Consider the following 27990-nt stretch of genomic DNA (forward strand, 5'->3'; position numbering starts at 1 on the left):
ATGAAAATCAGTGTAAAGCAAGAGCTGAAGTACTGGATTGTACTGCAAGGGTGAGACTACCAGAGGTGTTTAGTGAACCAATTCATATTGCCAGAGAACCACAGCTTGATAGGAATGGCAGTCCTTTGGAATAAGCAATGACCTGAAATGCTCTTTACCCTTTTAAAACTTAGCTGTGAACCCAAGAACAAATGAACCCTAATCTCATTAGGTTGCATTAAAGACCTTCTCAAATGATGGGAGGCAGAAACAGTGCAGAAGCTCTGATTGACCAACATGTGCTATCATAAGTGCCAACTGCTCACATTTAGAGAATGGCAGCTGCAGTAAACCTGGCAAAGCTAACTTCCAAACAGATTAGAACAATAGCATGGGCTGGAATGCAGCTCAATTCCCAGATGGGAAAGTGAGAACATATATAAGTCCCCAGATAAATGACAGAGACCTATTTACTTGAGTGCAACATTTCGATGTTGCCTGCCTATACCGGAATGGATTTTCCTGTTTTCTGTTTCTATTAAAATATGAAGATTATATACAAAGAATGTTGCCTCTACTGTCCCAGCAGAGCTCCTGTAGATCTCTTTTTGGGCCTCTGGCAACACAGCAGAAATTTCAAGTGCTCAATTGAGTCCTATGTTAATTTGGAATAAGTGCCTCTGTTTGGCCTTCTACAGAGATATTAGCCCATCCTGCAGCTGACTGAGATCATGTTTTATAATGGTAACATTCCCTGCATAGATGCTAATGCCATTCTATCTCTGCTCCCCATGGCAGGTTACCAACATTAGGACTGGTTTAACAGATGAGATAACTCCTGTTCCCTAGTTAAATTCAGTTTCTGAACACCCTTATCAATGCTCTGGTAGAGGCCACAATATTAAATATGAAAATAATTTTTAAAGGCCTGATCAGCTACCATTTTAAAGCATTACTTGCACTGAAGAAGGTCAGATTGCTCTTTTCTCCAGGTCAGAAGCCCTTAACTGCCACAGTAAGAACACTTTTAGAGAAGTAAAATCCCTGCACATACTCAGAGGTGAAGAAATATCCACCAGAGGTACCTTTTTGTCACCAAACTTTGTCTTCATTTATCAGAAGTTAAACACCAAAGTAGAGAAAATATTTGAGTAAACTGAGAAATACTCATCCTAAATGTGCAAGGCAACTTTAAAAATTTGAAAAACATGGTTCAATCATTATATGCTGGTAACAAGCTACAATAGTTGATGCATTGCAAAACCACAAAGGTTAAAACAGAGCATGCATATGTAAGAATCAAATATCCACTGAACAACGAGAAAGCAGGAATAGCAGAACTCTCCTCTCCCCTTCCCAGCAGCATTAAGATCACAGACTACATGACCAAGGAGAAGATTAACAGAAATTTCACCTCAGGCCAGTATTACTCTCCACATGGACATCCAGTAAAGGCCAATGTGACACCCAAAAAGAAGGGCAGCACACTGGTTAGCCTCAGTTCTGAAACTCACAAGCTTTCCAACACTATAACACCAGCAGAGGTTACAGTGTTTCCCCACCTACCCCTACAAGAAGATTGACTGTCCATATATAACCCTTCCTGTCTCCACTTTAGAATGAAGACACACACAGTCTCCACATTGCTGGACGAAAGAACCAAGACTTCTCAGAATCTTTTCCTAGTCTTTTAAAATAAAGCTTATCATCTAATTTCTACAGCCCTTGGTAAATCGGGGTTTTAAGGATTTCAATCCTGCTGGCTTTACCCAGAGCATCAGTCTAGACAGGCAGATGCAAGTGTTCTCACTGCCAGGTCCCACCAGTGTGTTAACCTCAGCCAGCCAACCTCGTGTCATTTCTTGATGCCTCTTTGATCTTGTATTTCTTGGCTCTCATCGGTGATGAAAAACAGGGGGTTCTTATTCACATCATAACATCCAAACTTATCCCTGCACAAAGCACTTCCTGCTTGGCAGCAGGCTGTGCCCACAGCCGCAGGTTTTCCAGCCCACAGATTTGCTGGCAGCACGCAGCGCTGGCCTGTCCTTTCAGAACAGCCCTCACCACGGCCTCAGCTGCCCCAGGCCCAGAGACAGGAACCATCCCTAGCAAGCACCTTACCAATATTACCTCCCTCAGCAGCTCTTATCTCCCACTACTCCTCCTCAACACCATTTACAGTTCCATAGTGGGAACACACAGCGAGTCACAACCAATATGTGCTTCTGCGGTAGGCTGAGTAAAAATAAACTTTATTCCTATAGTGGGATTCCAGTTCATTGAAGGCATAACTCAACCACTGCACTGCACCATCAGAGATGGTGCCAGCAGGGTAACTTCCAGATTCGCTGCTGATCTTTTCCTCCCTTTAGAGAGCAGCTGCAAATCTGGGCAAACAGTCAAGTTTTCTTCTTTTTCTATTCAAGGATAAACAATTTCTAACAAAAGAGAAAAAGCAGAAAGAATGTTTGGTATCTAGTTTTATCATCTATGGCAACACTTAAACCACCAGATATGCTGCATGTCCATAATTTGCCAGAACAGGACTTCTTAATCACTAAAAATGTTGCTTCTTGTCAGGTAGGGTGACAGCTGACATACAGGTGAACTAATACATGAAAAGACTGGTTTTTCATCTTCAAGTTCTACAGAAGTGTTATCCAGGATACAAGGACTTTGGACACTCACAAAGGCTGCTTAAATACTTTAAGCGTTTCTGTATCAGGATATTTAAGCAGCTAAATACTTTGATGAAGTCTGTCTCCTCATTCAAAGCTGGAAATACATTATCATGAATATTTACCGTGTCAAGTAAGGACATAAAACCTCATCAGCTCACACATACACATCTATCAGGCCAACCTATCAGCTCATTCTGAAGTTAGAAGCTGCATCCTTAGCTAGTCACGCTGGTCTCATGAATTTTTCAGCCCTGTGCCTCCTCTGAAACAGGCAAACACTATTTTAGGAGACCAAATCCTCCCCATACAGCCTCAGGAGGGGTCAAAATCCATCAGAGCTGAATGTTATTCAACTCTGAAGCAAAGCTTTATTAGAAATTGCTGAACAACAGTACCTGAAAAGCTGGAAGGCGGGCAGGGGGAATATCTGGCTTCTTCCATGCAGGGACACTGAGGACAATGAATGCTATCGCCTCTCCCTGTTCTTTGTAACAGCCAGGACCTGAAAGGCAGCAGCTAGCGTGCAAAGAGCACATAGCTTTAAGCTGTGCCAGGGGAATATGAGGCTGGACATTAGGAGGAATTTTTTCACAGAAAAGGCAATTAGGTATTTGAATGGGCTGTCCAAGGAACTGGTGGACTCACTGTCCCTGGAGGCATTTAAGGAAAGACTGGATGTGGCACTCAGTCTGGTTGTTATGGTTCAGTCACAGGCTGGACTCAATGATCGCAGAGGCCTTTTCCAACCGAATTGATTCTGTGATGGATGTACTGCTGACAGCCGAAATCAGGGGCTGTGTACCCACCACACCTCCATACGGAATGCACAAAGTTAAGGTTTCTTCTAGCAGGGATGGGGTCCTGCACAAGCTAGAGCTGGACTGCTAGGAGGCAATAGAACATTTATGCTATGGCGGGTTATGGCACACCGAGACAAAAGCCCTCTGCGGAGAGCAAGTGATGCGTACAATTAGCATATTCCGCCTGCCAGCGCAGGGGGGAGATACCTACAACAACGTGACAAAGAGCTCTAGAGAGGCTACCCAGCGTACTGAAGGGGGAGCATTGTCACGGAGGGCGGCCCGTCCTCCTTTCCCCCGCAATTCCGGGCCGGAGCCCCCGCCTTCCCGGGCCCCCGCCTTCCCGGGCCCCCGCCGCCCCTCCGCGCGGCCCCGCCCCGCGCGCCTGGCCCCGCCCCGCCTGGGCCGGCGGCGTCCTCGGTCGCCATGGGAACGGCGCGCGTCACCGCGCCCGGCGCCGCCGATTGGCGGGAATCGTTCGAGAAGGCGGCCGAGGGCGGAAGCGGAAGCCGCACGTGGAGCCGGTGAGTGGCTGCCGCAGTTTCTGGAAACTTCGCCTCATTGTCATATTTAAAGCGGCGGCGGCGCCGCTGCGTCCCTTCCCCGCCCGCCCGCCCGCGCACGCTACGGGGACCGGCGGCCGCAGGAGCACCGGGAGTGAGCCGGGCAGAGCGGGGACCTCCCTCTGGCGCTGGGGCCATGGCCGTGGTGGGCTTTGATTTGGGCTTCCAGAGCTGCTACATCGCCGTGGCGCGGGCTGGCGGCATCGAGACCGTCGCCAACGAGTTCAGCGACCGGTGCACGCCGTGAGTAGGAGGGGGGGACGCGGGCGGGGGCTGGTCTGTGCCCGGCGGAGCGCCCGCCGTGGAGAAGGTGCTGGAAGTTTCGCGGTGGGGCGTGGAGGGGTTCCTGCTGTGCGGGGCCAGCGCGTTCCCCGGCGCTCGCCGCCTCCGTGGGATGGCAGGGGACAGCTACAGGGTGGCGGGGCCGGGCGGCAGCCCACTGCGTGTCCCTCCAACCCGCTCTGTGCTCCCCTTCCCGCCCCAGCCTGCTGTGTGCTCCAATCCCCTCACCCGCTGTGTTCCGCTGAACTCCTGCCATCCTGACGCGCTCTGTGTCCCCCGCCCCGGTCCCCATCCGCTTTGTTCCCCTGTGTCCCCCCGCCCGCTCCCCGGTCCCGACCCTCCCTGTTCCCCCGTGTCCCGCTCCCGGCCCGGTGTCTGCCGCTGTTCCCCGGAGCGGAGCGTCCCGCGGGCAGTGCCCGGGGATGCGGGCTGCGCGGAGCCCCGCGGGTCGCGGTGCGGCGGGCTGGGAGCGCCGGGCGGCCCGGAGAGTGCCCGTGGGGCAGCTGGGTTAAGTGGGACACGGGCGAGCGCACTCCCACTCGTGCTGCTTAGGCTGGGCTCTGCCAGCTGCTCCAGGGCAGCTCCCCTTGAGTCAGAGGTTAGATATAGAAAGCCTCTGGCTCAAAGCGGGAGTTAGTTGACAAGTTAGAAACAGCCATGCACAGACGGGTAGGGTGTAGACTGGCTGTGAGCTCTGAATTGCGATCATCCTGTTTTACCATTTGGATAAGCCATTGTGAAAGGTCCTGGATTCGGGCCAAGGCTTTAAGGCGGATAAAAGTCTTCCCGTGTTTTTTTACTGTAAATTCAAAGAATGGCACTTTGACGGAAAGACTTAGGTGTTTTATCTGCAGTAGTAGAAAATGAATCCGTGACAGTTCTCAGTCGTGTTTGTTGTCGGGACTGAGTTAATTGGCCTGTTGTTCTTTCCAGGTCGGTGGTTTCATTTGGATCCAAAAACAGAGCTATTGGTGTTGCGGCTAAAAACCAGGTAGGTCATTTCCTGCTGCAAACTGTTGAAGTATCACTGGGTGTAAAGAGAGTTGGCTGTGTTTTTTTAAGCCAAACAGCCTCAGTTTCTTGTTGAGCCTTTTATTTTAGAAATGCTGCACTATGCTGCCATGCTTTCTTTGGGGAAATGTAGGATGTTTTTGCTAGAATGTTTCTGCTCTCTCCTTCATTAATGCGATACTTTCCAGTTGAATATGTTCATATTCTGACAAATTAAGTTTACTGGATTTCTTTTCCTAATGATTGTATATAGGATTTCCCTTGTACTTGAAAGAAAACATTTTAAATGCTGTGCATAGTTAATTAAAATCGGATGTAAGGGGAGACATTTGCTAAAGCTATTCAGGGTACCTTACTACCTTTGGATTTGCTGTAAATTAAATGCCTCTGGTTTTGAAGATGCAAGACCTTGTTTTGGTGGTGTTTTTTTTGCAATTGAGATGCTCTGAAAGGTTTAATGTTTTCTTTGTGAAAGTAGTATTTTCAGTTTAGAAGGAGAACTTAATTCCAACAAGTCTCAGAATAACAAACTGTAATGATTAAATAAATCCTTAGGTATTGTTCGTTGTTACATAACTGCTGCTGGGAGATCAAGCATGCAGCCTCCGCTGGCCTGTGCATCTCTCTCATGTAGCAAAAGGACTGCAGTGGGTTTCCATGGAGAGAGCACTAAAGGAGACTTCATTGCACTGTAATAGCACTCCTCTTAATTTTGAATAGCTGAGGCAGTACAAATACTTTACATGTTAACAAGCACATGCACATTCAGTTACAGGTTAGCATTTGGAGTAATGAAGTAAACACATGTGTTTGTGGTTTTTTCTTAAATTTCATTTCAGCATTGCTGAGTTGGCTGCTGACATTGTTGCAAGTCAGAAACTAGTATGATTCATTAGTGTGCAAAAATTAATTGTTACTGAAAATGGGAAATTATCTGAACCTGATGTACTCTCAAGCATGTCTTAGTATTGTTAGATTGTTCCAGTAGATGCTGTGGAAAACATGAAGTAATCTGCAAGTGAGGCCAATTCTCTTAGCATTTAGAAGTATGTATTTGCAATGATGAGCACCTGTGACTTCAGTTATCTTCAGACTAACCTGTATATTACTGATGGAGTGTTTCATGCTTGGCTCGCCTAGAAGTTGAAGCTAAATATTTTTGCCAAGAAAAAAGAATTTAATACTTTAAATGATAAAAGATGACAGGTGTAGTTGTCAGTGGTTCAATTTGGCTGATGACCTGAGATGTGAATTGTGTTTCTTTTGCAAATGTGTAAATTTCCTGACATGGACTACTGAGAGTTAGATTTTTGGTGTCTTAGGGTCTTAAATCAAGGCGTACAATGATTCTTTTCATTTGGGAAAAAAAAAAAGCAAAGAAACAAAAAATCCCACAAAATAAAGAAAAGGAGGTTTTGACTGGTGACTTCTACAGTGTGATTTTGTGAGAGAGCTCAAAATACTAAAGGGTGATCTCTTTAATATTTGAGAAGTTACTGCTGGAGCAGATTTTCAGAAAATTTCTGTAACCTTTAGGTAAGTATGGTACCACTGGAAATGAGAATGGTACATTAGTTAACAGACCATAATTCTTAGCTTTCTTAATTGTGACTAAGCAGGAAGATATTAAAACATGCTACAGACCTAATGGCATACAATTACTCTAAAAATATCTTAAGATGGTTCTCTTAGAAAAGGCTTTGAGGTTAATTCTAAATTAGGCTATAAAAGCTGCCAGAGTGTTTGCGCTTCTCTACCCACTACATGGTAATAATTCCTGCTGCTACGTTCTTCAGCCATACAGCTGTGAAATACATAGCATTCAAGCACTCTGAAGTTGTGGCTATACAAATAAATAAAACCATGCTGGGCAACAGTCTTCAACACAGGAACCTAACTACACAACCACATTAAAGTACTGGAATAGTTCCTGGCATGATTTTTGGCGTGTGTTGACTTGTGCTTATACTATTAATTGCTGAGCACTGTTTGGTGATTAGAATAAACCAAGGATGATTAAAATAAATCCTTGATTTAATAAAATTAAAAGTAAAATTTAAATCAAAAATTAAATTAAAATTAAAACTACAATTAAAATGTTAATCCTTGATTAAAATAAATCAAGGATGATTCTCAGCAGGCAGTCCAAGTGTGGCATCTTTCCACAGACACAGCTGTCTGAAAGTTACTGTTTGTTAGTGGGAGTATTGGCCTCCTTTTTTTGTCAGGGAGCTTTTCTGTAGGAGAACCGTCCTAGTTGAGTAGCTTCATAATACAAGATGTAGCTCAGATTCTTCCATTTTATCCTGGAAAACTTTATGTGCAACAAGGAATTGATGGTTTTCTGTGGGGATGGTAAATGCTAGAAATATTCCTTGGTATGCTCAGCATATGAGATGCTATCATGCATCTGTTGGTGCCTGCCTTATTCTACCTGTAGATAATAACACACTTTTATACTTTCTCTCTAATAAAATAGCATTACTTATACTCTGAGATATGCGCATTATCTCTTAGGCTGCTCTAGTTGTCTGGTTTCTGTTGTGCTTTGCATTTCTGATAATGAACGTTTCTCTGTCGCTTGCTCTTGGGAGCTTGCATTGTAGTTTAGCACATAGTTCAAGCTGATGTTAGCAAAAAAAGTTCTAAATTGTCTGTGCACTGTATTCTTCTCTGGTCTAGTGCAAGAATTTGAGTTGCTGCTAGGTGAGTGTGAACAAGGAAATGATGTGATTTCAAAGTAGCTCAGGGGGGAAAAAGTATTGAAATGATGGGGACATTTAAGCTTGACAGTAAGTAGGAACACCCTTGTTTGCGCTTAATGAAATAATGCTTAAAGTGGAGGTGGTGTGGCTTGGGTTGGAGGTCTTACAGGGAAACCAGCTTCACATGTTAAACATTTGAATTTGCTCTAAGTTCTGTCACGCAGGGTGACAGAAGTGAGGTGCAAGGTGAGTGGCTCTGGTTTCCAGCACAATCAGCAGCAGAGTGTTCCAGTGCAGTGCACAGGGGGGTTTCCTGAACTGGGGGAGTGTCATGGGGAGACAAGAGCTGCCAGAAGCCTGCAGCTTGAGTGGCAGTGGCTGATGGGACCTGGGTGGGGCCCGGAGCAACAACAGCAGTTTCCCCCAAATAAAAAAATAAAAATAAGCCTTTAGGGAGCACTGATGAGCAGGGTGTGGCACTGCAGTGTGCAGGAAGGGTGTGAGGCAGTGCCAGCCCGGCCAGGGAGCCGTGGGACCCACCTGGCAGAAAGCCACTGCCTCGCTGAGCTCCACACCCGGCACAGCTGGCACAGCTGGCACAGCTGCCCAGACAGCGCTGGCAGGAGCACTGGTGGCACTGGGTACTGCCAGTACTGGGTGGCACCTGCAGGGTGAGCCCTGCTCTCAATACCAGGAGAGGGTAGTGCCTGTTAGCCCAGATGTGGGAATGTGCCCAGGTACTCTTCCACTTAGTGACAGAACTCTGGCGGGAGGTGAGTAGGTTGAGGACTATGAGGGAGTGTGTGAGAGAGAGATGATGTAGTGGAATTGCACCCTGCGTTCCCTGGGACATGCCTGGGAGGCAGGCAGGACACACAGAGGGGTCCTTTCTCTCTTCTCCACCTGCTGGAAAACAGTGACTTGAAGAGATAAGGAATAATCTGTTGCCAAGGTTAGGTTGGCCTATGCCAAAACTGCTTCACTGAAGAAAAAGACAGGACATTGCCATAGGAGACTCCCTTTGGAAGGGAGCAGAAGGCCCAATATGCTGGCAGGAACCACTTTTTAGGAAAGTCTGCTGCCTCTCTGGGGTCCAAGTTCCTACCCTGGTATGGCTGTCAGATGATTATCCATTATTGGTTCCTCAGGTTGGCAGTGATGAGGTTGCACCAGGAAGTCCAAGGGCAATCAGGAGAGATTTCAGGGCCTTGGAATGACTTCTTAAGGGATCAGGAGCACAAATAGTGCTATCATGTGTTCTCTATCCTTCCAATTGCCCGAAATGAAGGAGGAAATACGAAGAGCCAGCAGACCAATATCTTAAGCCTGGTGCCATTGTCAGAATTTGAGGGTTTTGATCATGGGTCAGTTTACATGACAGCAGGACTGGTAGCAGCAGGCAGGGTATACCTGTTTCAGGGAGGGAAAAGGATCATTGCACAGGAGCTCAGGGATCACTGAGAGCTTTAAACTAGATTTGGAGGGGCAAAGACATACAGCCAAATTTGCTAAAGATAAGCCTGAAGGATTCCACAGCAGTGTTTGAGAGAGAATTGGTCTAGTGAGGTCCTTCACTCTGCTGCCTTGGTGGAGATGGGATGGAGATCTATGCAGCAGCAGTGACACAAGGGTTATTATTGATTTGTTTAAAAACTGTGGCAGCTCCTGAGAATGGTCACGTAAGAATTGGGGCTTCTCCTCTGTAAAAAAAGTGGCAGGCTCAATAGCCCAGCTGAAGTGCAATGCCAGCAGGCATCAATGCCTGCAACACAGGCAATAAAAAGGAGGAGCTGGACACCATTGTGCAAAAGTAAAACTCTGACACAGTCGCCATTGTGGCAACATTGGGGGATGACTGGCACACCTGGTGTGTTACTCCTAACTGGTTAAAAACTGGCTGGATAGCCAGGCCCAGAGTGTTATGGTAAATGGAATTAAATCCAGCTGGCAGCATATCACCAGTTGTGTTCCCCAAGGCTCAGTATTGGGGGCCAGCCCTATTTGATATTTTAATCAGTGCTCCGGAAAAGGGGATCAAGTTTACCTTCAGTTAGTTTGGAGGTGAGGCCAAGTTGGACTGGGGTGTTGATCTGCTGGAGGGCAGGATGGCTTTACAAAAGGATGTAGACAGGCAGGGTTGAGGGCCTCTGTATGAGGTTCAGTGAGTGCAGTGTCCTGCACTTGAGTCACAGCAACCTCATCGAACACTACAGGGTGGAGGCAAAGTGGCTGGGAAGCTGCCTGGTGGAAAAAGACCTGGGAGTGCTGTTTGACAGTGGCTGAAGATGAGCCATCTGTGCTCAGGTGGCCAAGAAGGCCAATGGCATCCTGGCCTGTATCAGCAATAGTGTGGCCAGCAGGAGCAGGGCAGTGATTGTCCCCCTGTGCTCAGACTGGTGAGAACACACCTCTGATCCTGGTTCAGTTCTGGGCCCCTCACCACAAGAAGGACATGGAGGGGCTGGAGCGAATCCAGAAAAGGGCAGTGGAGCTGGTGAAAGGTCTGGAGTGCAAGTCTGATGTGGAGCAGCTGAGGGAGCTGGGGTTGTTTAGCCTGGAGAAGAAGCTCATGTATGCCCTTATCACTATCTATAGTAACCTAAAAGAAGCACAAAGTTGCACCAAGGGAAGTTCATATTGGCTGTTATGAAAACGTAGCATCCTGAATTGCTAGTGAAGTCCATGGTAAAGAAGCAGAAAAGGCCTTTGCATGGTATCCACAGATGTTAAATTCAGCCGTGCAGTGAGATGTTCAGAGTTCCCAGCACACACACATGGAGAGCCCAGCTTATTTCACCCCCCGGGGGCCAGGGGGTCAGTACAAAGATATGGGCTAATCAGGGAATAGGGAGGGATTGGCTCAGGGACATATGAACAGGGGATGGAGCCAATGGGGTTTTAACAGCTTTGAGGGAAGCTTCTTGTGGCTCCTTAACTTAGGGGATGCCCCCCAGGGTCCTTACAGGAAAAGATTATTTCACCAAATGGTTTGTGAACATCTCTACAGGCTGCCCAGGGAAGTGGGGCAGGGTATCTAAAAGGGAGGTATCTAAAAGGTGTGTGGATGTGGCTTTTAGGAACATTGGTGGACTTGGCTGTGTTAGATTAGCTGGACTTGATCTGAAAGGCTTTTTCAAACTTATACAATTCTATGATTCTAAATCAGTTGACTAAAGTAGTAGGCTCTGTTGATCATGTTATTGTTCACCCAGTTGTCTCAAGGTTTCAGAGATAGTTTTATAATCCTTAATAAGTAATCTTTAATAAGTAATCATCTGGAAGTCTGTATCTAACTTACTAATGAGCTGATAAAAAGTACCAGACAGTAATTACCAGTGTTAAATAAAACAGCTGTGACAAGGGAGTGGGCAGTTGTCTGAAAACTTGACCTGTGCTTGGGGGCATACAGAACAGCACTGAACATTGCAGGCTGATTTAAGAGTGGATTTCTAACTGTCCTGTATTTCTTTACAGCAAATTACTCATGCCCACAACACTGTATCTAACTTCAAGAGATTCCATGGCCGTGCATTTAATGATCCTTTTGTTCAGAAGGAAAAAGAAAAGTTGAGCTATGATTTGGTTCCCATGAAGAATGGTGGAGTTGGTGTGAAGGTAAATCTGCAGTGTATCTTTCTGGGTTGTGTAGCTAAATCTGAAATTTTAAATTTCAGCAACTAGTCATGAAAATATGTGTTTCTTTTAATTCTAAAGGTAGGTTGTTTTAATCTTTCTGTTAAACAAGAGCTCTTCTATGAATAGGCAGCTTTATCTTTAAAATAGTGGATGTTAACCTTCAAATTAAGTTTCATTTACAAATAATTGCTGCAATGCAAATTTCTGTGTTGGCAAATTGCTAGCTCAAGCACACTGGCAGAAAAACTGCTAAGATAATTACAAGGTCGTATGGTTTTACTTCAAAGTATGACTTTGTCACTTTTTTGTGGAATGCATTGCAGCAGACTTAATAGGTGGTTTACAAACGCTTTAGAAAATAGTTGGAACTCTTCTTTAGAATGATTGCCATAAATGAGTGGCAAGTGTGTCTTTAGTGGACTGCCTGGAGTCAGTTACTTGCAAAAGTGTTTAAAGCCAGTTCCTATAACATTGCAGGTTTGGCTCTTGCTTGTATTTCAAGGACTTCATTGATACAATATCAGCTTTTCATAGAATAGGTGCAGTTAATAACATTGTGTCCATTTACAAAAATATGTACAATTACTGATAATGAAGCCTTGCTGGCATAACAATCACTGCTTCACTGTTGAAGACTTTAGCTTGAACTCGTCCCCTCATAACTTCAGTATAGATCAGTCCTAAGTAGTGACAGTATCACAGAATTGTATACATTAGAAAAAAGCCTGACTGGAAAAGTAGCCAAGCTTTACAAAAGAGATGCTTTTTCTTTAGCTGTTTGTGATTTGTGAGGTTATCAGATAAATTCAGACTGAAATTATTGGTTTCCTTTAATCAGTGTGTGTAAGAGTCTTGTATCATCCGAGAGTCTAGTGTTGGGAGAACACTACTACTACTTGGTGTTTTTCTGTTTTTTCTTAGGCTGCTTGGAGAAGAAGTTAGTATTTATTTCTATTTAACTGTGGTTAAAAAGTTTTAATAATTGATTCAGTAAAATTCAATAAGACTGGGAGGTTCAGATAAAAATTTCTCTTAAAACCAAAATGCCTGAATTTTCCCCAAATCATACTGAATGAATAAAAGAGAAGTGTTACTTTCAGGCACCAGCTGTAACGTGTTGCTTCACTTCATCGTCATGTATTCTATTGCATGATAAAAATGGTGCTTCAAGAATAATTTTTGCTACAAGAGCAATAAATAAACTTTTTCTAAGCTTTATCTTAAGCTTTTAGTTGTTTCAACTGCATAGGTGAACTGTTGTTGCACAGTTCTTCCTTTCAGAGACGCCTCACATATTTGAGCAGAAGGATAAAAATGCTGAGGAAAAATACACAGCAAGTACTTCTGTACATTTTTTGCATTTGGCATCAGTTTGAAAAACGATGGTTATTTTTACTTAATGATGTGCCACATGTTAAACTTGTGTCACTTTTGGCCATTTCCTTAATCTATGGAGTTGATAAGTTCTTGATGTTTTAAGACAGAATGGAATTATTGCTTCTATAAACACTCAGCTGGGAAATTAAGTTGTAAACTGAAGTCCTCTAATGAAATAATGAAGCATGTCATGATTCATAGGTTATTAGCCAGCAGTGTGTCAAAGAACCTTAAATGTATGTAATTTTCCTTCAATTGAACTAACGGAATTATTTTACTTATTCTATCCAGGTCATGTACATGGATGAGGAGCACATCTTCAGTGTGGAGCAGATTTCAGCTATGCTATTGACTAAATTGAAGGAGACTGCAGAGAGTAACCTGAAAAAGCCAGTAACAGACTGTGTTATTTCTGTAAGTAATTGTAGTGCACAGGAACATTGTCTTTTAACTTCAGCTATCGAGGGCATTTTGTTTCTATTCATGCAGAGTGAAAAAGAACTCTGCTAAGCACTTAAAAAGGAATTAATCCTAACTAGCTTTAGAGCTTTTGATTTAAAGAAATCCCAGGGCTGCTGCCATATTCCAGACCCTGACTAACTTAATGAATTCATTCTCTTGGAAGCCTCTGGACCCAAAATGTTTCTGGATCCAGGTATATATCCTTCTGGAACAGCTTGCTTTCATGACTAAGCATACAAATTACTAATTGAAATAAATACATATGTTTGCATTTTTCTTGAATTTAAAACAATTTGATAACAACTTTGAACAGTTTTTATTGTTTATGAAGATTTGCCCTCTGTCTGCTGAAAATTTTAGTTTCTGTCCTGTTTATCTTCATCCTTTCAGCAAACCTTGTTTTCTTTTTCACTGTTATGACTGCACAGAAAATGACCTCAAATCAAGATCAGTCATTCCATTGCAAACCCCTGAGTATAAAATAACACCTGCCTCTCTGTTCTCAATGACTCTGAACAAGTCTGTCTCATGTTGCATCTAGGAATATTTAGCTCTGTTATTATTAGAAATGTTGATTCTCCAGTTGAACCTGGAAAGCTAGTTCTTCATGTGTCCCCTTGGGGGGGACATCAGAAGGTACTGTCCAATGCCAATGCTAGAGAGCTGCAGAAAATTTTCAGCAGGATATTCCTTCAGAATTTCTTAGCACTTCTTGTCCAAAGTAATTTCTACCAAAATAGATTATCTTCATTTGTTATCACTTATTTCTTTTGCTTTTCTCACATCTGCAGCATTGCTGTACGCTTTTTGTTGCCTCTTTCCTTGTTTGGACAGGAGTATACCTGCTAGTTCTGATTAAGGTATTCCATGTCACTGTCTTCACAATGTCTAGTTTACATTTTGCACCAGCACTTAATGTTATCAGCATTTGTATACAAATAACTAATTTGTTTCTTGTTAGTGTGTGCTTATGTAAACTACCTGATGCTGGTTTAATTCCATCTCTAAACAGAATATTTAAAGTGTCAGTTCATTATGGTAGTTGCATTTTAGAGGTTTGCAGTAAGGATCTTTCTCAAATAGGAGGAATAGATACAATTTTTAAATTAATACTTTCCAAAAAGTGGTGTAATGTCTCATTTTCTGGAAAAAACTGTATTCTCATCTGCTTTCTTCAGGTTCCATCATTTTTCACAGATGCTGAAAGGAGGTCTCTTCTAGATGCAGCTCAGATTGTTGGTCTAAATTGTCTTAGATTAATGAATGACATGACAGCAGGTAAGTAGGGTAAAATAGCAGTTTCTGCAATTGAGAGGTGGGACAGAGGGTATGTTTAATTACTTTAAGAAAAGTAAATGAAAAGGCAAATATGAGACATAAATATTTGAAATACTTGCTGTTCTTTTCTTGGTTTAATGTCTTCTGTGTGAAGGGGTAGATGAGATCAAGCTCCACTGATAATTATCTCCTCAAACACTTATTTAAGAGTCACTATGTGTGCCTGGACTACTTGTTCATTTAGTGTACTGCCCAGATGCACAGTTGCAGGATTTAGACACTCCTAAAGGAAGTTCCTTGATTAAACATCAACACCTCATAACTTTCAAGGCTTTTTTCAGTATAGTCGGGGTTTTAAACAGACACTTGGCTCTGCTGACCATTTAAACAACTCTCAGACAAAACTTTCCAGCTTGGGAGATGATACTCACTGTAAATACAAAACTGAGTTTGGGTTTTGTTAAGATGTTCTGTGTTTTTGATAACTTTGCAAGGCAAAAAAACCCTCAAAAAACCCAAACACGTGCTTAGGGGCCATATACATGACTAAGGGAGTATATTCTGCTTTTCAGATTGTACAGCTTGGATTAATGGAATAAAGCTTCCATGAAGATAGTATATCTTGCACGGGTGTATGTCTGGATCTGTCATTATGCTTTTGATCTTACGGCTTAATGTTTACAGGGATGTAATGGTATGCCACTGGAAACTAGAGATTGTGTGGATAATATCTGACACTTCTTTTGCAGTCGCTCTGAATTACGGAATTTATAAACAAGACCTTCCAGCTCCTGAAGAGAAGCCACGGATAGTTGTGTTTGTTGATATGGGACATTCTGCATTTCAAGTATCAGCCTGTGCATTCAACAAGAGTAAACTGAAGGTAGTAAGATTAAATGGAAATAAAAGAGTTTATAAGCAATTAGAATCAAATAGCCTGCCAATCTGCCTTCTTTTTAAAATTCTGAAATAATTTAATGCATGGAAATGGCAATGAGTTTAAAGGCAAAGGTTTTCATCAGAGTCCTTCATTTCATTAGAATTGTTTCAAACAAGCTGTAAATTTCTTGCAATACACAAATGTAAGATATATAATATTAGTGCTATAATTTATTTTGCTTTATCTAAATGTGTGTTTATGGATTAAAGTTTTGAATACTTAGGATTGTCACTTAGCTGCTTAGTCTTATTTCCTCTGTAAAAATGAAGATTAATTTTTGTCTAATGTGGTTATGCATTGGAAGACAGGCTGACCTGTCCCCAACATTATTTTGAAGTGAGGACTTGCTGATATTGGAAGACTGCTATTCAGTTTGATTTTATTATTGTTAAACTAAATAATTGTGTTCTTTCAAACCAGGTACTTGGGACAGCATTTGACCCTTTCCTCGGTGGGAGAAACTTTGATGGAAAGCTGGTAGATTACTTTTGTGCAGAAATAAAATCAAAGTACAAACTAGATCCAAAAACCAAAGTTCGGGCTCTTCTTCGTCTGTATCAGGAATGTGAGAAACTGAAGAAACTAATGAGTTCAAATAGCACAGACATTCCCCTAAATATTGAGTGTTTCATGAATGATACTGATGTATCTGGAAAAATGAACAGGTGAGTTCTGTACAAGACAGGCTTTAGTGGCCATATTTTTTAAACAAGTGTTTCTTTCAATATTTGAAAGAAACTTAACGTGCTAAAAGTGTAAGTGCTGAACAGCTGTGGCATTTTTGTAATGCTAGAATAGCTGAGTTTGGGAAGTGTGATGTTCAGCTACTTCAGTAATGTTTCAAAACCATAAAGCATGCATAAGAAGTTTAGATTCTTTTTGTAGAATATGTTCTTAAAACCATAGATTGATGCTTGCAAACCAGAGGGTTGGCTGCATATTTTAGGTAACCTAAATCCCATACTCTTGTTAAGATAGCAACAATTAAAGATTTGTTTATTTTTTTTTCTGTTCTTAGTTACTGTGGATATGGGTAGAGAAATGGAGGGCAGAAACAATGCTTATGGGTGACAACTTGATTATGGTCCAAGTGTAAATGAAGTCTGTCTCTTCCACATGTTTACAAGCATGGCTTCATTTATTAGTTCTGCAGCTACTGCTGAGAGTGATGGGTTCTCTTTCTTCCATTATGTAGGCAACAGCTTTTCATTATAAAGGAAGTATCAGTGTTTTCTGATTTCTTATCTGTAACCTCTGCTCTGAGGCAAATACATAGCAGCTGCCAAACAAAACCTTTATCTTACTTAACAACATTGATAGTGGCTTGGAAAAATTTGAAAGCAGCTGTTTGTGGACTACCTTGTCTTGTCTACAGTTGCCACCTTGGCCTACTTACAGGAGTTTAGTTTTAAGTCACTTTGCAGAGTAGTTAACCAACCTAGTCGGCATCAGTTTGGAAACAAATACCAGGCAAGGTTCTTGTGGGACAGACATTTCTTTAGTTAATCCCATTTTTTTTCTTAGGTCACAATTTGAAGAATTGTGTGCTGACCTGCTGCAAAGGATAGAGATGCCTCTGCTTTCATTAATGGAACAAACACAACTGAAAGTGGAAGATATAAATGCTGTAGAGATTGTGGGGGGAGCAACCCGTATTCCTGCTGTCAAAGAGAAGATTGCTAAATTCTTTGGCAAGGATGTCAGTACAACACTGAATGCAGATGAAGCCATAGCTAGAGGCTGTGCTCTGCAGGTATAGTACTGGCAGCACTTGATGAAATTAAAAGATGTATTTCTTAGTAGCATTTCCATGAAGAATTAGTTATGAAGCAATTATAAAAAGTTGTAGAAGTGGTCCATTTTAAAGTACTCAAGGGAACATACATGTGCACTATGTCTTTTTACTGTTTAAAAAGCCCAGAGTACTCCTCCCTGGTGTAGTACTCTATTGCAGTATTTTATTGCAGTATTCTGTAAGTAGAATTTTTCTTCAAAAGAATACAATCTAGGGAATTTAATGCCAAAAATTTAAGTTGTTGTCAAGCTGAAAGATATTTTTACTCAACAAGGTATGAGGAGTATCCATGGAGAGCTCAAATTACTGCAAGTTTGACTTTCCTGGTATCCGGCTTGCCATAAATGTGAAACAAGCTTTTATTCTGTCTCCCTCCCATTTTTACTGTTTCCGGCTATATATTACAAGAAAACCAGTCATTCTATGTCCTGCCTTATTTCACCCTCTTCTCTTTGACTTGTTTCTTTACTCCATCTCACTGACAGCTTCCCATTGCTAGCAATCAATTGTATTCAGGGAAAGAAACAGGACCCTTTAGATAAAGACTTGTTTTAGGCCTAAGCACTGCAACATTTTCGTTTTTTACAGTCCTGCTATTTTCTTAGTGTTACCTTTACTCATAAGCTGCAAAAGGCCTGCTAACACAGCACATAAACACTTGTGTGTGAGATTTCTCACACTGCATTGAAATTGAGGATTGGAATAGTTCTGCCTATCAAAATCAATCCGGTTCGCACTTGTTTGAAAAGTTTTTGCTGTCTTGGCTAGCGGAGTAGAGGAGTTAACCAGCTTTAATGCAAGCTTTTTTTTTTTTTTTTTTTTTTTTTTTTTTTTCTCCAGTGTGCCATTCTTTCTCCAGCTTTTAAAGTGAGAGAATTTTCTGTGACAGATGCTACACCTTTTCCAATATCTCTGCTGTGGAATACAGAAGCGGAGGACACTGAAGGGTAGGTAGCTCAGACTACCTTCCATGAAGCTTTTGACCTTCATAATTCAGGGGTCATGTTCTTGCTTGCATTTAAACTAGGATTTTGGCATAGAAAAGCCATTGGCCATGTACCTGAGATGGTTGACTGGGAAGATTGTAAAGACATAGGTTGAAATTTGAAAAAAAAAAGAAATATTAAAAAAAAGTGAGTTGAAAGAGCTACGAAGAGCTAGTATCTTGCTAGTATCTTGTTTTGCCTTTATATGGGTGTCGGGATTAGGAATATAAAATTAGATCAGTGCTTGGGTCCTGATTCCACTTTGCCTTCTGGCTTTTTGCTTTTTACTCAAGGTGTTCCCGACACCTGAGATTCTTGATTTATTAGTAATGTTATGTACTATGGAAATATTGTGAACTTATATGGATGCTATTTATCTGACTGAAGGAGGAATTTAACACCTAGCAAAAAATTAACATTTGTAAGAGTAATTTCTTGCTGCAGTCTCCTACTGAGACTGACATCTGTTACTAATGGTGCCTTGCCTGTGGGAAATGCAATTGCTGTCTAGGATGTAAAGAGCTCCAAGTCCAATCTGTGGAAAAAGCATAGTTCTAGAGGGATCTGTTCATACCTTTTTCATGTTCTTTGTAGTTCAGCCTTTTTTTCTTCCCATCTCTTTTCTGTGGAGGTGCAGGGCCTAATTGTTCTGTCACTTATGAGAGCAGCCTGTGGGTTCATGTTCTAGGTAAAGCTCTCACTTTCTCACATCTAGGTTATTAGATGAGATCCTCCACAGTTAGGAGACAAAACTTAGTTAGAAATTAGGATCAGGCTGGCATAATATTGGACATGCTGTAGAACACAAAGTAAAGCTGGTTGTTTTTCTGTCATGTTGAGGAATGAATAATAATCTGGTGTCAGGGTTCTCAACTGAGCCATGGAACGTAAATGAGCAAGGAATTAACAGGGCTATAATTATCCTTTTGAGACTAAGGAAGGGTGCAAATTATGATTCAAAATACACTATTCCAAGCTCAAATAGTAGAATAGGGCAAGTTCTCATTACAGTAGAGAACAGTAAATCCTTTTCCCTTGCAGTTACAGTAGTGAGGTATCTTTATTGGAATTGTTCAGAAGGATAAATGTTCCAAAACATCATGGTCCTCTAAAGAGTTCTGACCCTATATCAAAACCTTCCAGCTCCAATACACTGCTAAAAGTGATACTTTTCCCTTAATTACAGAGTTCATGAGGTCTTCAGCAGAAATCACGCAGCACCCTTTTCTAAGGTACTTACATTCTATAGGAAAGGTCCATTTGAGCTAGAAGCTTTTTATTCTGATCCTAATGGAGTCCCATATCCTGAGTCAAAAATTGGTAAGTAATTGTCCTGGAAATAGTGTTGTCTCCAATAGAACAATTTGTGATCAAACAGTAATTGTTGTTATGCAGTATGGTTATGATGTATATATTCAGGTTTTTGTCTCTGAAGAACTCAGAATTTTCCCATTCCTGAGGCAACTGAATCAGTATTTTTTATTTTTCTTGCTTATAATGTTGCTTTGGCTAAATGAAGAAACAAGGGGAAACAAATCAATGCCTACAACTAAAATGTGGCTATCATTTTACTACTAAAATGTGGTTATCATTTACTATAAAATACCTTTGTAACTTTTAAAATCTTTTCTGCTTGTTACTGAAGCAGGCTAGGAATAATTTAATAATATCTCCTGTATATAAAAACCAGCATGTTTTGAATAACTAGTTGTTGTTTTTGCCTATACCTTCTGGGATTGACATAATGCTGAATAACTTTCAATCAAAGCAGTCTGAAATAGTGGCAGCTACAAGACTACAGTATTGATTTATCTATGTAACATTTCTAAGCATTTCTTTCTTTCTTTGACAAATTGCAGCACATGACAGTGTTGGTACTTACAAAGAGCTTTCAGCATGGTTAGTTAGAAAAAGACTGTGATGGTAAAGACAGGCCAATTAAATAATTGTTCTTGAGTTCTAAACATGCAATTAAATATTGTGTGTTTGTGTGCCATATATTTTGAAAAACAGCACAATGGAGAGGGACTTATTACAAACACAAGTAGTGACAGTACAAGGGGGAATAACTTTAAAAATTGCAAGAGAGCTGATGTAGATTAGATGTTAGGAGCAAACTCTTTGTTGTGAGGGTGGTTAGGCACTGGAAGGTTTCCCAGAGAAGTTGTGGATTCCCCATCGTAGGAGGAATTCAAGGCCAGGTTGGATGAGGTCCTGAGCAATCTGGTGTAATGAAAGGCAGGGGGCTTGGAACACAATCTTTAAGGTTGCTTCCAACCCAGGCCGTTCTATGATTCTATGACTGTATTTTGTAGTTACAGAAATGTCATATTTCCTTTTGTGGTTAACTCTTACCATAAAGACTCGTGGTGGGATTTGTCAGTGTTCAATTTATTTGGCTTTAAAAAATGAGAAGCTGTTTAACTGCTGTTCTGAAAACTGGTAAGAGCAGAACTGAAGAACAGTTTTGTTTCAACTCAGTTGCCAATTAATTATTTGCTCAGAACAGAATTATTGGTATGAGAAATGGATGAAGTAATAGTTCTAATGAGACTGGCAAAAAGGAGAACCAGTCACACAGCTCCAGTATTACTGGATTTACAAGAGAGAGGATTACATTCTATATCCTGTGAAACAGGCAGGTAAAAGCTTGTGTGCTTGTGGTCTAGATCTGTTGCTGAAGGAATGGTGTGTGCAAATGTGTATCTTTGGCCTGTGAGACTGGGGAACTTGTACTTTGCAGCTAAGTGAGCATTTTGGTCTGCAGGTCACTCTTTTGGTAAATCTATGCATAAGGAAAAATGTCTGCAGTTAATGTGAAGGACATCTGATTCTTCATTTACTGTTGAACTAATTGTCTGTTTGTTAGTTTCACAATGCTTGTTTAAAGTATTACAGTAGTTACCTTTTATTCTAGGGCAGAACCTAATTGTTCTGTAAGGGCAGACTTGCGTGGATGTTAGAAGGTGTAAGGAAGACCTCTAGAAATAGTGTTTCTATGTTGGGCAGTAACTTGTATTAGAAAGGCACCAGTTAATATTGGCATTAGACTAAGCCCTTCAGTAGTTTTTTCAGCCCACTAGTAACACAGAGAGCACCAGTTTTGTATTTACTCTGTATTAGTGGTGTCAGGAGAACCTACTCTTTGATTTATAAGATGAAGTTGGCCGAAAAGCAGTGTACTTGGGTTTTGTTGTTGTTTTTTTTTTTTTTTTCTAGTACCGAGTTAATTTGAGGGACCATGAGATTAGTGTGGAGGCTTCATCAAATATTTAGAAAAAGTTTGTCTATGAAAAAGGGAGATGTTTTCCTGGCTCTGTAATATTACCTACTTAATTCCACTGTGTGAGTTTTGATTCTTTTGGTTTTAGGTAGGTATGTTATCCAGAATGTGGCAGCCCAGAAAGATGGAGAGAAGTCTAAAGTCAAAGTGAAAGTCCGTGTCAATACTCATGGCATTTTCAGTGTGTCCACTGCATCTATGGTAGAGCCAGTTAAAAATGAAGAGTGTGAAGATGTCAGTGTTGAGACTGAAGTTGAAGCTCAGGACCAGAGGCCTATTGAAAACTTCAGTGATGTAAGTTGACCTTTCTTGTGTGTAAATATCCTTATTGACTGGTGAAAGTGTGTTCTGCTGTTACATACTCTGGAAGAAAAATACCTTCCTCTAAGAAAGCAAAAGGAGATTAATTTTATGATGTGTGTAGTTGTCAGGAAATGTCTTTATAAGAACAGGAGACAATTTGTGCTGTCTTGGAAGTGTGTGGATTTCAAAACCAGTTTTTGTGCAAAGTGCCAAATAGCAGCAGGTTGGTTGTTTGAGGGTGGGGTTGCTTTCAGCTGCCATGGTTATCTAACTGTTCCAAACAGGAAAACTAGATTTGGATTGTTAATAATCCATGTGCTTTGTGTTTAAAGGATTTCAATGTAATCATTTGTATCAGTAAAGTTTTTTGAGACTTTTTGTGAAAGAGAAAGCTGAATTGTTTTCTACAGCATTGAAGGAGAGGGGAACACTGGGGAATAATGCACATTGTTATAGTCTACTTGATGTTTTAATACTTTTGAGGGGGAAAAAGTAAACATTATGACTCAATAAATTAAAAGCCCCTTTTTGTCAGAGAAAGTGGTAGCATGTGCACACACGCACACAAGTATTGTGCAGCAAGCCTGGCACTGGTAACATTTTCATGAACTCCTTCTGAACTTGCACCTAGTCTGTATCTCCATAGTTGAAGCGTGTGTGTTTCTGCGTGTGCACAGAATGCTTTGTAGGGCACTTTGTACCGTATGTGCGTCAGAAGTGAAGTGCCCTATACTTAAATGCAAGTGCACATGCCTTCTACATCCTTTGTGCCTGGGCTTTCATTTCAGAAAAATATCCAGCAAGAGAACAGTGAGGCTGGAACACAGTCCCAGGTACAAACTGATGGTCAGCAAACGTCACAGTCTCCCCCTTCATCAGAACCTCCCTCTGAAGAAAACAAAATCCCAGATGTCAAGAAAGTGAGTGACCCTTTAACTCTGTTGGAAATGTTATCCTATATAAATATGGCTTTTAAAATGGTAACTTATTTCAGGAAAAGCAAAGAACTTGGTGTTGGGACCTTTTTCATTTTCACATCTTTACTATAGTGAAAAATAATGTCTGTATCTTGTGATGATTTTTGTACAGAGTTTGCAAAAGGATTAGTGCAAGAAGTCTTTCTCTACTACTTCCAATTCTTCTTCCAGTGTTGTACAACTTGTTTATTTGGGTTTCAGACATTTAAACTTAAACAGCAGTTAGAGGCCGGGTTTATTAGGCCTGCTGAGGGAAGCTGGGATCAGGAATTCATAAACCTAAAAGGAAATAATCAATGTGAAACATTTGTCTGCATGTTATTGCTAGTGATTTAGTTTTTTCATCTGTATGAGATGAAAAATGCTTTGGGTTAAAATCTTAAGCCCTATTGGCATCATTAGTGAACTGCTACATTACATATGGACACTTCTGGAAAATCTGCAAACACGGTATATATCTGAGGAATGTCCTTGCTGCAGCTCAGTGCTTACTGTCTGGAAACAGACTGTAAGGAGACTGGGATAGGAGGTGGAATCCCCAGAAGGAAAGTGTCTCATGAGCACATTTTGAAGGTTTTAAAAGAACATGGAAAAACCTTTGTGTGTTCTTCCTCTTAATGTGTCTTTCATCATAATAGTACTTCATCAGAAATAAGTCAGGAAAATTATCTTATTTTTCTTCTTTCTAACTCAGACAAATGAGAAGAAAGGTGATCAGCCCCCAGAAGCTAAAAAACCCAAGATAAAAGTGAAGAATGTGGAACTACCCATTGAAGCTAACTTGGTTTGGCAGTTAGGAAAAGATCTCCTCAATATGTATATTGAAACAGAGGTGAGTTAGTGTGGTTTAGACTGCTTTCTTGTGTGCAGTTGTTAACCATTCACCTGCTTCTGAAGGCAACCTCTGTTCTTGTACTGTCAGCCTGGAGTGTGGGCTCAGTTAACAATGAACCAACTGTCTGCCTTCTAACACATAACTGACAAATGTTTATCAGAAAGCTTGAAGTGTCCTTTATAGCAATTAGCATCAGAGCACTGATCCATGGAATGGTATCACAGGTTCATTTAAACTATTGTAATTCAGAGAAGTGCAACCCATTTCTTCAGGTAAGTCTACTGCACAATAATGAGAATTTCAACAGTTAGGTGAACCAAGGCCTCTGGGAGATTTTACAGGCTTTGTAGAATGCTGTTTGAACATTGTTATTTTTTAATTAAAATATTTTCTGTGGTATACAGGGAAAGATGATTATGCAAGATAAACTGGAGAAAGAAAGAAATGATGCAAAGAATGCAGTGGAGGAATATGTATATGAGTTCAGGGACAAGTTGTCTGGACCATATGAAAAGTTTGTTTGTGAAAAGGTAGGTTATGGTTTTAGGAACTTCTCTGAAAATATGGATACCAAGTATCTGTTTTGTATACCTTGGTTAAACTTTCTCAAAGCCACCCTGGACATAGCTGCAAAACCAGAACTTCATTTGAATGATGGCAGTGACTAACCCAGAATTAGGTTTAGGCATAACAAATACATATCCCTGAAAAAAGGTTTTGTCACAAATGGAGTAAAGTTTTGTTTCCAGTTGGAACTGGTGACTGGAAGGGGAAGCTGTGTTGCTTTATGTGGAACCAAAACCATGAATTAGAGTTACACCCAAAGTATTGGCCTAATCATGGACAAAAGTCTGTGAATGCTACCTTTGTTGTAGATGTGTGTTTCTTAATCCAGAAGCTGCCATGGTTTAAGTAACTTACTTAGGCAAAAGCTGCAGTAGAAATTAAATCTTTATATGGGAGGTTAAGGATTCATGTGTATATTTACCTCTGTTGTGTTACTTCAAGAAAAACACGGTTGATTGGTGTGTATTTGGATGTTTGATGTGTTGAATTATATTGACACACAGGATCTGCAGGGATTCTCTGCTCTCCTAGCAGAAACAGAAGGCTGGCTGTATGAAGAGGGTGAGGATGAAGCAAAGCAGGTGTATGTAGAAAAATTAGAGAATTTAAAGGTAGGCCTGTTAATATGCCCAAAAAACCCAAAATTTCCAAAAGACTGTGCTAAACAACATTAATGAATGTTAATGAATCACATAAACATGTAGAAATTGCTTTTTCTAGAAATTAGGTACTCCAATTGAAATGCGCTATCAAGAAGCAGAGGAACGACCAAGGCTATTACAAGAATTGGGACACAGGCTCCAGTACTATGCTACAATAGCTGGGGAATTCAGGAATAAAGTAAGTGGCCTTTTTTTAACTACAGTGCTTCAGTGAGGCTCATTGGCTGGAGGGCTTCAAATGCACTTTCAGATGAGCTGTGAACTGCTGCTATATAGGTCACAAATTTAACACCGCAAATGTTTCCCAGTACTCAAAAAATCTCACTAAGTGTCATATCTTCAGTTGCTTCTGGATGTTTCCAGGCTGAAGAGGTGTTCTTACAAAGAGTTTAGACTTCTGGTCTGATTCTTGACCTTTAAAAAAACTGATGTGACTGTTTTTTAGGAATGTGCTCCTCTTCCAGTTCTTTCAGGGACAAGAATTATTGTATGGTGAGAAGCATTAGTGTAAAACCTAGTTGCAGATAAAGTAAAAACCACGATTTTATTATATGTGGGTATTTGGGGCTTGGTTTTTTGTGGGGTTTTTGTGTTTGGGTTTTTTAATTGATATTTTTAGATTATGTTCTTGATAATTCCAGTCTGAAAATTTGCTCCTTGAATTTCAGCTTAAAGAATTTTAATAGTACAGCTCACAATACTCAAACTAATTCAGTCTGAGGCTTAACGTCAGAAACAATTAAGTCTTCACAGCTATAGATGACAAAATTAAATGAAATCATTAGTAGTGTTATATGTGAAATAACTAGCATGATTGTAAATAGCATATTTAATAACTTGGTTTTATTTAAGAATTTAAATATGGATTCATTGGTTGTTTTGCTGAGCAAGTTCTTCTGATAGTTGTTAATTGTGTAACTGTGGCATTGTAGGGAATGCTAAAGTTGAAAACTCTTATCCTTTCCCTGTACATCAGAATCTCAATGAATAAACTACCTTGGGAGCAGGTAGCTCCTCCAGAATGGGAGGGAATGTGTTAAGAACAGTATCTTTTATTGCATGACCTTTTTGTGAAGCTTCTATGCCCTCTGTGACCCAGATTTCTTGTTTATTTGGGTAAAGAAAGCTTTATATTGACATATTTCCTGTTGTCTCTTGCTGTAATGGATCTCCCTTGTGGCTAGCTTCTATTTATTTTGACCACTGGAAGAGATTTACAAGTTATAAATAATGGAGATAGACTTGGTGGCATTACTTGATTACATTAAGACTTGACATTGACTACAAACAAAATGTTTGTATTTGGACAGGATGAGAAATACATCCATATTGATGAGATGGAAATGATGAAAGTGGAGAAGTGTGTTAGTGAAGTGGTAGAGTGGATGAATAATGCTGTGAGCGCACAGGCTAAGAAGAGCTTAGATCAGGATCCAGCTGTGCTTTCAAGTGAAATTAAGGCAAAACTACAGGTAAGTACCATAAGAAACTATCTTTAGAGGTTGGTGCAAAAAGTAGACTGGTATCTGTGCCTTTTGTCTTCCCCCGTTTCATCTTGGTGCTCTAGTGTTTTTGAAAGGTAGAAAGTATGGAAGGGAAGAGATCCAGCAGAAAACAGAGGAGCTCTAGTGTACTATATACAATTCTGTGGAGCTCATTGATACTTGTCTTTCAGTCACTGTAAAAACTTGGGTTGTTCTTCAGTGTTTTACTGAGAGACAAAATAGTACTGAAAAAAAAAGTGAAATCAAAAATACTTAGTTGAACTTTGCCCACAGAACATTAAAAAGTATACCAATTAATTTATTTCAGAGTACAATAAGTACTTGTCAGTTTGGAATCAAGGGAACAAATACAGAAGCCAATTTCAAGCAGTCTTTTGGACACAGGACTTTTTGCACTAGTGAAGCTGGTGGCTCCTTAACACACATTCTGCCCACAATTTTTCTATCTTTTTTAGGAATTAAACAATGTCTGTGAGCCCGTTGTTACACAACCAAAACCAAAAGTTGACTCTCCCAAGGAGGAAAACCCATTAAATGAGCAGAGTGATTATAAAACTGAAGACATGGGAGAAGATGACAAAAATTCCGAAATGCCTCAGCAAAACGGCGAATGTCATCCAAGTGATCAAAACACCATTAACATGGACCTGGACTAAGCCACTGCACTTGCAGCAAATTATTTCATCCCATGACAGAAGATGTTTTGGCTGTCATATGTGATGGGGGTGGGAATGCATTGTTTTGGAAACTATTTATATTTTTTTTCTTAAAATTTGTCTGGGATATGTTACGCTGTGGGAGGAAGAATAGTAATAGTGTTGGTCATGACTATCCTAAAAGGAAAATTGCCTTGGTAACTTTCAGATTCCTGTGGAATTGTGAGTTCATACTAAGCTTCTGTGCAGTATTTAACCATTTGCATCACTAAAGATGAAAAGAAGCCCTTGCTTTGAAATGTACTGCTCCTTTAAAAGGTTGTAATCTAAACACTCTAGGCATTTGTAGATGCCAAGGTAGTTTTCTTTTGTCTGGACATCTAATTGGATATGTCAGAAAAAGCCAGTGTCTGTCCCCTTCATAAGAACTTTGCAGAAGAAATCCTTCTGTCTGAGGTTTTTGATTGTTGCAGTCCAAAGTACTTACCAGGTAATGAGATGGTGAAATGTGTTAGTAGCATGCAGAAACGCTTACGTTTCATCTCTTGCTAAACAATGCATTTTTCATGTGGGGTACATAAAATGAAGGAAATGCTAATTCTGTTAGTGTTATTGTGAAGCTTTTTAAAGAGCTTTGAAATAAAGTTCATTTTACTGGTATCTCCTGACCTTTTGAGTTTAACTGTTTGCAGTATGTCTGCTCT

General features: G+C 40.7%; 1 protein-coding gene across 2 annotated transcripts; it reads left to right on the top strand.

Moving 5' to 3' along the window:
- The first annotated feature begins 3971 nt into the window (after positions 1 to 3971).
- HSPH1 (heat shock protein family H (Hsp110) member 1) lies at positions 3972 to 27946 on the top strand. 2 transcript variants are annotated; one of them, XM_021541958.4, is made up of 18 exons: positions 3972 to 4269; positions 5242 to 5299; positions 11499 to 11639; positions 13329 to 13451; positions 14678 to 14777; positions 15527 to 15660; positions 16138 to 16382; positions 17242 to 17470; positions 18353 to 18459; positions 19685 to 19818; positions 21870 to 22075; positions 22873 to 23004; positions 23756 to 23893; positions 24301 to 24426; positions 24967 to 25074; positions 25184 to 25303; positions 26436 to 26597; positions 27086 to 27946. In XM_021541958.4, exons 1-18 carry the CDS (start codon positions 4163 to 4165, stop codon positions 27284 to 27286), a joined length of 2571 nt encoding a protein of 856 aa, XP_021397633.3. In that variant the 5' UTR covers positions 3972 to 4162; the 3' UTR covers positions 27287 to 27946. The 2 variants fall into 2 exon arrangements, with proteins under 2 accessions (XP_021397633.3, XP_021397634.3); XM_021541959.4 differs by lacking the exon at positions 22873 to 23004.
- Positions 27947 to 27990: the final 44 nt, after the last annotated feature.

Source organism: Lonchura striata, chromosome 1 (assembly GCF_050655825.1).
Source record: "Lonchura striata isolate lonStrDom1 chromosome 1, ASM5065582v1, whole genome shotgun sequence".
NCBI classification, from domain to species: domain Eukaryota; kingdom Metazoa; phylum Chordata; class Aves; order Passeriformes; family Estrildidae; genus Lonchura; species Lonchura striata.